This window comes from Gobius niger, assembly GCF_951799975.1.
Source record: "Gobius niger genome assembly, chromosome: 9".
NCBI lineage: Eukaryota > Metazoa > Chordata > Actinopteri > Gobiiformes > Gobiidae > Gobius > Gobius niger.
The window spans coordinates 1,867,370-1,882,033 of record NC_136860.1 but is presented as its reverse complement, the minus strand read 5'-3'; the positions used below and the strand labels follow the sequence as shown (position 1 = coordinate 1,882,033).

Sequence of the window (14,664 nt, the reverse complement as noted above, 5' to 3'; positions counted from 1 at the left end):
GTCAGTCAGACCGACGTCTGTACCTCAGCTGTGTCTTAAACCGCAGCCTGTACCTTTGTAGAAACGATCTAATTTACCATCTGTTTAACTGCCAAGAGTTATTTTGTGATGCTTAGTCAACCCCTAAACTCCCACCTGAACCGAGCACATTTTCTCCAGTTTGGCTTTACCCCAATCCAAAAGCTTCTGGAAAAAAGGTGAGAAAATAGCAACAAAACTGAGATTAAAACAATGATGGGAATGTGACAAAAAAGTGAGAGAACATTTCTAAAAAGTGATGAAAAATTGAAGAAAAAACGACAAAAATGTGACAAAAATGTGACAAAAAAATTACAAAAATTTGATAAAAATTTGATAAAGGAAAAAAAAGAAAAAAAATTGATGAAAAAATGACAAAAAAGTTACAAAAATGAGTTGAATACCGAACAAAAAAATGATGGAAAAAAATCTGATGACGTGAGGATAAAGATCCTCTCGGTTCAGGCGGGAGTTAAGAGACGTTAGCATAGACGCTAATTAGCCGTTAGCTCACGGTTAACGCTAGCATGCTTGCTTTGCTTTCCTCCCCTCTCCATCTCTAAGCTTCATCCTTTCATCGCGGAGTAAACACACTCGCGTAGCTTCACTACAGCCACACGGGGCACACTATTGGCTGTGAGCGGAGTTCCGGACGGTCCTGCTTGTGTCCCTCACCTTTGACGGAGAGCGTGGCCGAGCTGGAGGCGCTGCCCACCTGGTTGTGGGCGGAGACTCGGTACAGGCCGGCGTTGGCGGCTCTGACGGCTCTGATGAGGAGGCTGTGGCGCTCGCCCTCCACCTTCACCGTGAGGTTCAGGCCCGAGGTCAGCGCCACGGAGTCTTTGAACCAGCACACTGGAAGCATGTAGAACATCTGACCTTTAACCTCTGACCTCCCACACACTGAGCACAGGAGCATTTAGAACATCTGACCTTTAACCTCTGACCTCACACACACTGAGCACAGGAGCATTTAGAACATCTGACCTTTAACCTCTGACCTCCCACACACTGAGCACAGGAGCATGTAGAACATCTGACCTTTAACCTCTGACCTCCCACACACTGAGCACAGGAGCATTTAGAACATCTGACCTTTAACCTCTGACCTCCCACACACTGAGCACAGCAGCATTTAGAACATCTGACCTTTAACCTCTGACCTCCCACACACTGAGCACAGGAGCATGTAGAACATCTGACCTTTAACCTCTGACCTCCCACACACTGAGCACAGGAGCATGTAGAACATCTGACCTTTAACCTCTGACCTCCCACACACTGAGCACAGGAGCATTTAGAACATCTGACCTTTAACCTCTGACCTCCCACACACTGAGCACAGCAGCATTTAGAACATCTGACCTTTAACCTCTGACCTCAAACACACTGAGCACAGGAGCATGTAGAACATCTGACCTTTAACCTCTGACCTCAAACACACTGAGCACAGGAACATAGAGGCTGTATCCGAATGTCCACACTATTCCCTATATAGTGACTATATAGTGACTATATAGTGGTCACATGTTGTAGGGGTGTCCGAATGTCCAGAGAGAAAAAAGTAGTGCACTCGAAATTTCCCACAATGCATCTGGAAAAGTAGTGAGCATCGATGGTCACTAAACGGGTCAATATTTCCCACAATGCATTGCGAGAGTCGGAGAAGAGCCTGACAGAGACAGGTCTTTGAACTAAACAACACGACTGAAGTAAATCAGCTGTTTCAGTCGTGTGTTTGTGTTTCTCATGAATAAACGACCAAAATATAAACGGTTACGGTGAAAAGATGCTAACGTTAGCTGCTAACCTTTAGCTTGCGCTGTTAAATGACCGACAGCCTCCTCTCGAATAATCCATTCATGTAAAATCCATGTGAAGTAAAAGCGTATCTGACTCTATTAATCCATAAATATTCCACTGTCTCATGAGTCTGGTTGGTCTTTATCGCAGAAATACATTATTCCCGGAGTTTCGCGAACTTTTATCAGATGTAGTCACTCAATCTGCTGGTGTTCGGACACCTGCCAGTGACCGACTTTCGGCGTCTCTGAGCTCACGCTGGGGTGACTTTTTTTTTTTTTTCCTTTTTTTTGATGATAGTAACGCCTGTAAAAGTGCCAAAACAGTCGTTCTCTTTCATAAAATAAACGTTTGTAACAATAAATAAATTCATATAAAAAAACTAAAAAAACACATATCTGCAGCCGCAGCGCGCGTGACGTCACGCAGCGCGGAGAAAGTCGTGTCTTGTGTCCGAATCGCCAACAGAATCAGTGAGTATATAGTGACTATATAGTGCGGGCCTATGTAGTGAATGAGGGGTTAGGGAGTAGGGTGGACATTCGGATACAGCCTTAGAACATCTGACCTTTAACCTCTGACCTCACACTGAGCACAGGAGCATTTAGAACATCTGACCTTTAACCTCTGACCTCACACTGAGCACAGGAGCATTTAGAACATCTGACCTTTAACCTCTGACCTCACACTGAGCACAGGAGCATTTAGAACATCTGACCTTTAACCTCTGACCTCCCACACACTGAGCACAGGAGCATTTAGAACATCTGACCTTTAACCTCTGACCTCCCACACACTGAGTACAGGAGCATTTAGAACATCTGACCTTTAACCTCTGACCTCACACACACTGAGCACAGGAGCATTTAGAACATCTGACCTTTAACCTCTGACCTCTCACACACTGAGCACAGGAGCATTTAGAACATCTGACCTTTAACCTCTGACCTCAAACACACTGAGCACAGGAGCATTTAGAACATCTGACCTTTAACCTCTGACCTCAAACACACTGAGCACAGGAGCATGTAGAACATCTGACCTTTAACCTCTGACCTCAAACACACTGAGCACAGGAGCATGTAGAACATCTGACCTTTAACCTCTGACCTCTCACACACTGAGTACAGGAGCATTTAGAACATCTGACCTTTAACCTCTGACCTCACACACTGAGCACAGGAGCATTTAGAACATCTGACCTTTAACCTCTGACCTCAAACACACTGAGCACAGGAGCATTTAGAACATCTGACCTTTAACCTCTGACCTCAAACACACTGAGCACAGGAGCATTTAGAACATCTAACCTTTAACCTCTGACCTCACACACTGAGCACAGGAGCATTTAGAACATCTGACCTTTAACCTCTGACCTCACACACACTGAGCACAGGAGCATTTAGAACATCTGACCTTTACCCTCTGACCTCACACACACAGCACAGGAGCATTTAGAACATCTGACCTTTAACCTCTGAGGAGCATTTAGAACATCTGACCTTTAACCTCTGACCTCCCACACACAGAGCACAGCAGCATTAGAACCTTTAGAACCTTTAGAACATCTGCAGGTTAAAGGGGCGGTACCTTCAGGCGTGGGCGTGCCGGTGATGATGCATTTAAGCGCCGCGTCGGCGCCGGTAAACGCCACGACGTCCTGCAGCGGGAACTCGAACAGCGGCGCCTCCAGCGGGTCCTCGCCGGCCGACACGTACGAGTCGTCGGACGAGTCTGAGCAGGAGCGGCTCATTATTCACATTTATCACTTTAAACACATATTCTTTAGCACTTTATTATTTATTATTTCACTGGTTAAAGTTACTGGTTAAAATGTTCATAGATGAACTCTTCAGGGGCATCTGTCTAATGTTTAACACTGTGTTATTATATTTAAATAAAGTTCATCATATTCAATAAATAACTGTATAATGTTATTTATTCTCCATTTACTTCTTCATGTTAATATTCTTGCTTAGATTTGTTTTACTGAATAAACACACAATAGAGTTATGTTCCAGGGAGCTCTCAGGGAGACTCCGGACTGTGTGAGATCTCCTCAGTGTCAGACCGAGGAGGTCACAGAAACGTCTCACAGAGACCACTCAGAGACTAGAAAAGTCTCTGAGTGGTCTCTCCACTGAACTTGAACCTGTCTTCACTGAGACTTCCTGGAGACGTCTCTGTGACCTGCAGCGACTCCAGTCTAGTCTCCAGGCCGATCACGACACGTTCTCTTCTCCTCGTTCTCCTTCTGCTCAGAGTTCTCCTCAGAGTGTTTCATGAAGCTGAAGAGTCCTCCTCTGCTCCTCCAGAGCTGAAGGCCTCACCTTGTTCTGGAGACATGGGCCGCACCTTCTTCTTCCTCCTCTGTGTTTTCTGCGGCGCCGCTCGCTCCTCCTCCTCCACCACGATGCGGGGCACCTTCACCCCCTCCGGCGGGCGCTCCTCGGGCCCGGCGCGGGGCGGTTTGGGCGGCGGTGGCAGCGGGTCTCGCCTCTGCACCAGCGGGCTCTCGGGCCGGGCCTCCAGCCTCCGCAGAGCCACCTCGATGGGCGTCCGTCTGCCCGAGTCGTCCCCCCTCTGCACCAGCGGGCTGGGCGGCCTCTTGTCCACCTTACGCACGGGGTCCAGCTGGTGCACGAGCGGCGACGACGACCTCTGGGCCACCTCTGTGACCGGGCTGACCCGGGTCAACCCGCCCAGCGCCCGCTGGCCCGGTAAATCCGACAGCTGCATGGACTCAGGCAGGGCTGGGGGACAGAGACACATGTCACATCTCCATGACGACGGTGAACACATGTCACATCTCCATGACGACGGTGAACACATGTCACATCTCCATGACGACGGTGGAGCCGCTACAAACATCAGAGTTAACCACGGCGCCGCCGCAATGACCACGGCGCTGCCCCACCAAACTTAATCATCCCGGGTTATTTTCTGTTTGCTCCAAGGGGGGGCGCTATTGCACCCATTTTCTAATGATACTTTTAAATAATTCATTTGAACAAGCTCGTCCTCGGCGTGAACGCAGCGACTCCTCGGTCGCTCCAGATGAAACGCCATCCCATAACTCGCACGTACTGTGACTGATTTCACTGTCACCTGAATCGTTCGTCATTAGCCCACATGTTGTGATACAGGACATTTGAAAATGAGCACGATAGCGCCCCCTTCAGAGCACCATATAAAAATGAATGGAAGAATAAAAGTGAACTTTATCGTAGACAACGTGCACCATGACTGTCCAAACAATAAAGTATATTACGTGGCTGCTAGGCAACCAAACAGGGGTCAGCCATTTTGGTTATATTGGAAGCCGTCATTTCTTGCCTTTCTCTTTAATGAACTTACCCTTAGGTGGGAGTGACATTATAACAGCTCTGCATCATCTATGCAGTTTTTCCTGATTGTTTTCACCCATTTTTTCCACTTTTAACCATAGTTTCTTCCCTCATTTCCCCCATTTTTCCCTTGTTTTCCCCAGTCTTTACCAATTGTTTCCTAATTTTCCCCATTATTTCCTGTTTATCGCCAACGTTTCCCTCCATTTTTTACCCTTTGTTGTCCCCATTTTCAAATGTTTCCACGTTTTCCCCATTTCTTGACACTGGAGATAAACTGGACATAGTCTCACCTCTGGGCTCGGGCGGTCCCGGGACGTCTCCGAGCCGACTCCCCAGACCTCCTCCTCCGCCGCCCTGCGTCTGCTGGAGCTCCTTCTCGCGCTGCTCTTTGGCCCATTGCGCGCGCTCTCGCTCCTGAAGCTTCTGCAGAACCTGTGGAGGGATGGGCTCGATTTTGCGGAGCGGCTGTCGCTGTTTGGCCTTCAGGGTCAGCTGCTCCGTGGAGAAGGACTTCTTCATGTGCGGTTTGCCCACCAGCTTCTTGATCCGCTGCAGCTCCTCCGTGAACTTGTTCTCGATGTCTTGCACCTGTGAAGGAGAATCAGACGCCACAGTGTCAGGTTTGTTCTTCCACACAGGCCTGGTCCTTTGGGGTTCAGCTTTTAGTTCTTTATCTTCTGGAGATGTTTCTGTATGAATAACCTTGACCCTTGACCCTGGCCCGGAGTCACAGACTTACCTTCTGTGAGTATCTGGGTTTATCCTCCAGTGACGCCGCTCTCTGCCTGAACATGGACCTCCTCTCGGCCGCATCCTCCTTCAGCGCCTCCCGTAGATCCTCCCTGGAGCTCTCCCTGGAGATGCCGAGCCGACTCCCTCCGTCGTCCGAGTCCACGGAGCCGGCGCGGTTGAACCCGGCCCAGGACCGGCCCGACACGGAGCCCTCGGGGATGTCTAAGCTCCGCCTCCTCTCCTCCAGCCCGCGCACCTTCTCGAACACCTTGGAGCTGGCGCGGGTGAGTTTGGGGGAGGGCCTGGCCTCCCGCCGGGACTCGCTGAGCGGCGTCTGCGGCCGAGCGTCCTGAGGCAGGGCGGACCGGGACGACTTCACCTTCTCCTCGAACTCGCCGGGCACCGTGTCCTGGTAGTCTGTGGGCGCCGCGGGCTTCTTACGTAAGCCGAGCGGAGTGTTGGAGCGAGAGGGCATGGGCGAGGAGGGCGCGCGTTTGCCCGGGCGAGGGGAGGGCGGGGGCAGCACCTGCGAAGGAGAGTCCCTGAGACGGAAACCAGAGGAGACTTTAGCAAAGGCACGGGACATGTGTTAAAGACGGGACACATCGCACTGATACCAGGGCCATATAAAGGAATAAGTCAGGGTTTGTCTCCATGACGACGGTGATGACGGGGTCATGTGACTAGAACTCTGCTGTGGTTTGTCTCCTGAGGCTCGCGGACCGTCGTGGAGCAGGGGAGCGGAGTAAAACTCAGTCTCAGGTCAGTAGATTATGGACAACAGGTCATCGTTACAGTAAAGGTTGTAGAGAGAATGGAACCACGTCATAGATATAATATAATAAAGATGAGCGGGTCCCATTCAGCCCCAGAGTCCTGTGTGAACCTTAATGCGCAGCCTGTTCCTTAAAAGGGCAAAAGGCGGGAAGCCCTGCACTCATGGGGTGGGCGGAGCCTCCACAGAGCTCCAGAGCTTGATTGACAGGCTCTGGAACCAGTCAATGCACTGAAAATGCTTTGAAATTTCATGCTGATAAACAAAAACTAGCGTGGTTAAAATATTTCACCTCCCCCAGCGTGGTCACATGGGTCACATGCAGAGGTGGGAGTAAGTCACTAAATGCAAGTCCCAAGCAAGTCCAAGTCAATCGGTCATGGGTTAAGTCAAGTCAAGTCAAGTCAAGTCTTGCTTTAGCCGGCAAGTCACAAACGCCAGCGTGTCTACTTTTCAAAATGTGTTTAATCTAGAAAATAACAAGTGCTTTCTCAAGATACAGCGATTTTGAACATTTAGGCTAAAATCAAACTTTTTAAAATCTCATAGATTTGGATTTAAAGTTTAATTAATATTCAATCACCAAAAAATTCAAACTATATATATTTTAAATGCTCCAGTCTATGTACAAAATTACCGGGACAGCATTTTAAGGAAGGGGGCCCGGGGGGGGACTTAAAAAAAATGAAACCAAGTCTTTTAAACATGAGCTGCTTTTCCCTGCAGTCTGAAACATAAATATAAAATAATATTTTTATTTTTGTTAGTTTCTGGCAGTTTTTCTGTCAGTGGTTCCCCTGTACTGCCCCAGCCCCTGTATACTCGGATTCGCCCCTGCTCAAAGTAGATTCCGCGTAGCCTTCAGTCCCGCTGTCACTGGGCTGTGGCGGATGCGTAAACTAGCCTCTAAATCCTGTAAACTTTGTGTGAATGAATTAAAACATCAAAAAGCCCCGAGATTCCTGTTGATGAATCAGCTCTTACATGGTGGTTCTGGAGGCTCCGTCTGCGCTGTAGGTCCAGCCCATTGTTTCAAACGTTTTCCTGTCCGTAAATCTCCTCCTCTTCACTGTCTTTAGAAAACTTTTAATGCATCCAAGGAAACACGTGGTATTTCCTCCTGCCTTTAAACGCTGTATTGATCAGACGCTCCGTGGGGAAACCGAACACGCATGTGGCTAATTACCATATGTAAACAAAGATGCGCCGCTTTTACGAAATGAATCCTTTTCTTTCGACAGTTTCACTCAAATAAATAAAAACTATAAAGTCACAGCGAGTCATTGAGAGTCACTGGCCTCAAGTCCAAGTTAAGTCTCGAGTCACAAACAGCAAGTCCCAAGTCAAGTCAAGTCTTTTTGGAGCTTTGGTCAAGTAAGTCTCAAGTCCTGTGACTCGAGTCTCCCACCTCTGGTCACATGGGTCAAAGCGATTTTTAGAAAAAGGAAAACTCTTTGGAGCCAGGCCTTTAAGCCGTTCTTGGGACGTTTTGAAGTCCCATTAGAATCAATGCTCAGCAAAACAAGCGCGATCCTCGCCCATTGAGCCACGTAAACGGCGTTTTCAGATCTTTCCACTCTGGGACCTGGTTTGGAAAATGTTCATATACAGACCTCCAAAACTCGTCTGGATGAGACTCTGGATATTTGAGCGTTTAGTTCTGAGCTGGACTTCGTGGGCAGGACCGAAATCTGAGTGAATATGGACCTGCTGTAAATCCCTTTGAGGCTCAGAACCTGCTGACTTACAGTGTGGCTACAGTAGTTTTAACCTCTGCAAATCACCATAAAATAAAGAAGCCACTGCCAAGTGTTTATGAAATGCTCTTGAACAATAACTGTTGTAAAAGTTGTAATGATCAGATTCACTTTTGTGAGTTGTTTGATTTAATGTGACCTAAAAGCCCAAAGGATACTTAGTAGAAAAGTCCAGTGTCTCTAATGTTTTTCCACTGGTTTGTTCATAGGCCGATGTAACAAGTCGTTTGCAAGAAAATATCAGACTTTATTGATCTGATACTGGAGAAAAGAGACCATTCACCTCTTTTATCTTTAAAAAAAAAGTCTTGGTATCGGTTAATATCGGATATCTGCAGATACTCAAACCCTCAGTATCGGTATCAGAAGTAAAAAGCTGGATTGGTGAATCTCTATAGACCAATACTCAATAATCAAAGTCATATTTAATGCTTTTTATGCCCAAATACTATAATCCTTTAATGTTAATGTTTATATACAATCGTACCTGTTTGTTTGGGAGAGATCTTCATAACCTTGTCGTGTTGTGTCCACGTCTGCACCAGTTTCCATCACTGACACAAGAAAACACAATAAGTCACAGAAACTAACCTTTTATCTGACACTTTTAACAAATACATCACCAATATGAGGCTTTAAAATCACTAAACCAGGACCGAAACCAGGCTAAAACAGAACTAAACATGACCTTATTATGTTTACATGTAGCTTTGAGAGAGCGATGGTTTGGTGATAAACTGAGCAGCTTCGTCTGTATTTATGGATCAGGTTTGTCCTACGTCGCCTCCTGTACAAACCACAGCTGGGTTTGAAAGGATTGGCCCGGTTTGGTAAAATGAGCCTCGAGACGAAACCTTTTATCATGAATGAACCAAATGTTAAACGTTACCAGAGTCGGGACGCTCCTCCTGCTCCTCTCCCTCCTCTTCCTCAGACTCCGACTCTAAAGGGAGAAAACACACCGTCGTTAAAGCACATTCGTAAAGTTGAGAATGGTTTAGATCCGGGCCACATGAGAAACCTGAGTCTGAGCCGCACCAACAATAACTCAAACTTACTCACCTTCATCCTCTTGTAAATTGTATTTGGTAGAGCTACAGATATTTAACCATATCAGGTCTAAACCACATGTAAACCAGGTCAAAAACAGGTCTTCACACCACACGCCTCTCGCTCCTACAGCTGAGCGGGCAGAAGCTGACCAAGCACCCGTCCCCTCACAGACCAAGAGCTCAAACTTTAAACCTTCATCTTATGAAGAGCCACAAAGGCACCGATCATTCCTGAGATCCAGTGCCTGCAGCTTGGTCCTGACTGTGCAGAGAACACACTCTCGGCTGCACAAAGTTTAATCAGGAGCCTCTGGACGACTGAGAGTCTGTTTTATGTTGCATTTGTAACCGTTTCAGTCACCTGTGGAAGAAAAGGCGATCACTGTGCGTATTTCCGTGCTACGATGTCGCGCTTCACATCATAAGCTTCATCAGAGCTCCACTTTTTCCATTTCCTAATTTAGATCTTTTTCTGTGAATGTGAGGCCGACTTTCATCAGATCAAGAGCAGCTGATCAGAAGCTGATCCCAGAGCCACGATCTGCCTCACTGTGGTTTAACCCACATCCTGCTGTGAGTGAGGGTGCACAGGCACCTTTAACACACCGCCTCCAAAAGGAGGGAGATACAGACTCTCATTCATGCGTGTAGAGATGGAAACAGGGTCTACTATGGGTGGATTTTTGGTCAAGATTCTTAAAGGGGGGGTATTCTGCAAAATGGACTTTTTCAAGCTTTCCATCATGTTATTCTGTCACTCCCTCATTAAAAACATGGCTGAAGTGTTGCCTTGGCACATTCACGTATTTTTGAGTAATCTGTAAAAACTCTGATGGCGGCCATTTTAGGGATAGGTTTGCCTGAGTCCTCCTAGGAACGCCCCCACCTCCTGGAGACGCCTCCGAGCTTTGGTCACCAGCCGAGTAACCAACCACTGCTCCTCAGCAGAGCCCCCTCCCCACTGATGCCACAGACAGTGTGTGGAGGGGGCGTGTCTAAAGGCTCAGAGGTTCTTAAAGAGACAGAGGCCTATTTCAAGACATTCACTACAGCCATTTTGAGAGAGACATTTTATACAAGGCAGTTATTCTAATTTACTGCATTTACAGACCAACAGAAGGTTTGTCATCATTGTAGTGTGATGTAGACTGGTGCTATGGGACTGACAAAAGCAGAACACCCCCTCTTTAAAGACTGTTACAGATTATGGGAAATATGAACCAACTCTTTTGTAAAGAGCCGCATTGTGTTAAACATGTCCATCATGCAAAGAGCCGCACTCTGATTGGCCAAGAGCCGCAGCTGCATGTTCGCCCCCCCTGCACCGGTCTGTAGAGCCGCTCCAAGTCCAGACACGTGGACAGTGACACAGTGACAGTGACAGTGACAGTCCACAGGAAGTGCACAAGTGTATTCAACGTTACTTAGTTGTTCACTTCCATCATCACCCTCTGAGCTGACCTTCAGGTTTCCCACAAACACAGACGGAGTCAAAGGGAAAGGAATGCACTTGTCAAATGCTCAACCAGCGTGATTCCCACTGGCGGCCCCAGAGCCTGGTCGGCCCTTTAAGGGAGTGTCTCCACTGCCCAGGCCAGGACTCGGACCAGGGCTAAAGCTCTGAGCTGATGCTAACGTTACGTGAACAGGCGCTGGCCTCGGATTGGACCACCCTCACTAACAGCCGGGTCATTAGAAACTGCTGCTGAAGCTCACCTTCACAGCTCGTCTTAAACTGTTTCTACGGTTTGCTTTGGCAGCTCTGAATAATTCTATAAACTCCACCTAAAGGCCGCACTTGTCCCCATTGTGTCATGATTCGTCTTTTGTTCGTATGTTTTCTTGTGTTTGGTCTTGTCCTGTGTTTTATTTCGACATGTGTTCTGTTCTTGTGATTTTGCTTTACTCCTCTCGTTATTGCCTGCCCCGCCCTGATGTGTTTCACCTGTGCCCCGTTTCCTCTTGTATTTATACCCCTGTGTTTCCCTTGTCCTTTGTCGCGTCATTGTCTATGTCAGCCCCGGTCTGTTTTAGTTTTGTCTCTGGATTTTGTTATTTTGGTTTTCGTTCATTAAACATCGCCAGTTTTGTTGCAGTCCTGCATTTTGGGTTTATATTTTCTTCGTTCCACCTCACACCATGACACATTGTTCTCATCGCAGCTCACAAAATCGCCAACAACAATGGCGGTTCTTTTGCGATGGAAACGCGACACGTGGGAAACTGTATGGTGATGTGTGCGGCGGCAGGACCGAGGAGATAAACTACATGACGACAGGGCTTAAGCTGCGCGGCAAACGCACTGTGGAAAAGCATCTTTAACCCTCCCGCCTGAACCCAGAGGATCTTTTTCCTCACGTCATCAGATTTTTTTTCCATCATTTTTTTGTTGGGTATTCAACTCATTTTTGTAACATTTTTGTCATTTTTTGTCACATTTTTGTATTTTTTATTTATTTATTTATTTTTTGCACATTTTTTGTAATTTTTTGTCACATTTTTGTCATTTTTTATTCACATTTTTGTCATTTTTTCTTCAATTTTTTTGTCCATTTCAAATGGCTAATGGGGATCTTAATAAACAAACAAACAAACTTTTTTGTCACATTTCCATCATTGTTTTCGTCTCAGTTTTGTTGCTATTTCCACACCTTTTTCCCAGAAGCTTTTGGATTGGGGTAAAGCCAAACTGGAGAAAATGTGCTCGGTTCAGGTGGGAGTTAAGGGGTTAAAATTATACTGTTTATATACTGCCCAGGTCTGGTTTAGACAGAAGGTGAAGTTAACGCTGCCCTGGACTGAAATGTAGTTGATCTGTTGTTCTTTTAACCCCTTAACTCCCACCTGAACCGAGCACATTTTCTCCAGTTTGTCTTTACCCCCCAGTCCAAAAGCTTCTGGAAAAAAGGTGAGAAAATAACGACAGAACTGAGACGAAAACAATGATGAAGATGTGACAAAAAGTGAGAAAACTAAGACAAAAAACGGACAAAAAATGGACAAAAAAATGATGAAAATTTAACGAATAAATGACGAAAAAAGAACAAAAAAGTGGCAACAAATTGACCAAAAAATGATGAAAAAATGACGAAAAAAGTGGCAAAAATGTTACAAAAATGTGACAAAAAATTGACAAAAAATTTACGAAAAAATGACGAAAAAAGAACAAAAAAGTGGCAACAAATTGACCAAAAAATTATGAAAAAATGTTGAAAAAGTGGCAAAAATGCGATAAAAAACAAACAAACACAAATGTGACAAAAAGTGACAAAAAAGTTACAAAAATGAGTTGAAAACCCCCCCAAAAATGAAAAAAAAATCTGATGAAGTGAGGGAAAAAATCCATTCAGATGAGTTTTGTAGATCTTAGCTTTCAAATGAGGTGCTACACTGGACTACAGGATTTGGGTAAAACTGAACTGGAGAAAATGCTCATGGTTCAGGCGGGAGTTAAGAGGTTAATCTTGTTTCTGTTTTGCTTTGTTGCCAGAGAGATTATTTATCCTAAACTTCCCTGCTCCTCTCCCTCCCTCTCTCAGGGCTTCCCCAAACGCCCTGAACCCACAGAAGCAGAGAGCACCTCCTCACTTCATCATGGCGTCTCCGCTCTCTCATGTCACCTGTACAGACGTCAGCTTCCGTAAACCCTTCCCTAAACCATTCGGTGCCTCCCCCGCCGCGCCTCCCCTGAAAGCCTCGTCCTGGCTTTGCAGAGAAGGGCTTCCCCCGGCCCGACTCGTCAGGCGCTCCTGTTTCCATAGCGATGTGCTTCAGAAAGGATCCTTTAGAAAACAGCGTTACACCATCAGCGACGGCACAGCGGGAGTGACGCGCTTTGGAAACGGAAACACCGAACAGAGAGAGGCTTAGTCGAGGATCAGGTGGGACGAGTTGGAGAACGCGGTGTGAGAATGTGGGTCGGACCAGGAGAAGATACAACTTAGGTTTGGAGAGAGACGTCCAAATGTTTCCTTTATTTGGAAGCAACTGGATTCACAAACCTGCCACATTCGTCACTTTCAGACGTCTTTATGAGACAGTCATGTGACCTTCGTTCATCTGTGCTGAGAGAGAAGACGCTGGACTTTGGGACAGTTTTTGTTTCATGTGGAAAGGTCCAGCCGTTACAGAGGTATTAATCATAAACCAAGGCAAAAACTAACCAGCAAGTTCAAGAGATTGATAAATGGCTTCCCAGTAACTTCTCCTCACTTGGGCAGAAGGTCCCAGGTTTGATCTCCGGACGGGGGAACATACAGTATCTCAGTATGTGAAACGATGGCCTGTTCCTTTAAGGTTAGGTTTACCTTATTACTCCCCGTAGGCAAATTCATCCTCTGCATTTGACCAGAGCGTCTATTTAAACACTTCCATCTGCTTTATGGAAACACACTTTTATCCTGAGATCAGTTATTGGATCAGTTATTGGTTCGGTTATTGCAGAAGCCAAAACCTTAATTGTGATTTAAGGTACTGCAGCCGTAACATAGTTCCCTTTATTTTATTATTGTTTATTGACCAGGACAGCACCACTGAGATTAAGAATCTCTTTTTCAGGGGTCGTCCTGGCCCCAGGGGGGAATGTATTGTACATGTTTTTAGTGGTAGGGGAAACCGGAGTACCCGGAGGAAACCTACGCAGACACGGGGAGAACATGCAAACTCCACACAGAAAGGCCCCGTCCAGGTGGGAATCGAACCCGGGACCTTCTTGCTGTGAGGCTTGAGCGCTAACGGCTGCGCCACCACTTTCATCATCTGACGCTGGAGAAAAGAGGAACATTCACTGTTTCACTCACAGCAGACACTTTTTTACATTAACAGTAAGATGAAGTGTCTTGGTATTTGTGAGTTACAAACACACAAGAGTCTAAAACCGCTCCCGCCTTCACCGTTCACACAGAACTAAAACTGCTTCTGGCAAAAATAGACACTATTTCACAGAGCAGCGATCACAGAATAAACACAACACACATAACTTAAAAAAACAACAACTAAAACTCCAAAACGTGTGATTCAAGCCGGTCCCAGACTGATCAGAGCACATGTTATCTCTGGAATATCAACATGAGCCACTTCTAAGACAGTCATTGGGATCAGTTCATCAGATATCGGTCGATACTGAAACCCCGAGTCTCGGCATCACACACAAAACCCGGGTCGGTGCATCTCGAATA

The 14,664-nt window shown here is 46.4% G+C and overlaps 1 protein-coding gene across 1 annotated transcript in view; it reads right to left on the bottom strand.

The window, feature by feature from the left end:
- Positions 1–9,382, bottom strand: part of spegb (striated muscle enriched protein kinase b) — a 46,907-nt gene extending 37,525 nt beyond the window's left edge. Inside the window, exons 1-7 of the mRNA XM_079563005.1 lie at positions 9,325–9,382; positions 8,923–8,989; positions 5,911–6,445; positions 5,462–5,759; positions 4,152–4,574; positions 3,412–3,555; positions 694–873 (exon numbers count right to left, since the gene is read on the bottom strand). Coding sequence (XP_079419131.1) covers positions 694–873; positions 3,412–3,555; positions 4,152–4,574; positions 5,462–5,759; positions 5,911–6,445; positions 8,923–8,987 — 1,645 coding nt within the window. The 5' untranslated portion in view covers positions 8,988–8,989; positions 9,325–9,382. The remainder of the gene's footprint in view (positions 1–693; positions 874–3,411; positions 3,556–4,151; positions 4,575–5,461; positions 5,760–5,910; positions 6,446–8,922; positions 8,990–9,324) is intronic.
- Between the last annotated feature and the right edge of the window lie 5,282 nt (positions 9,383–14,664).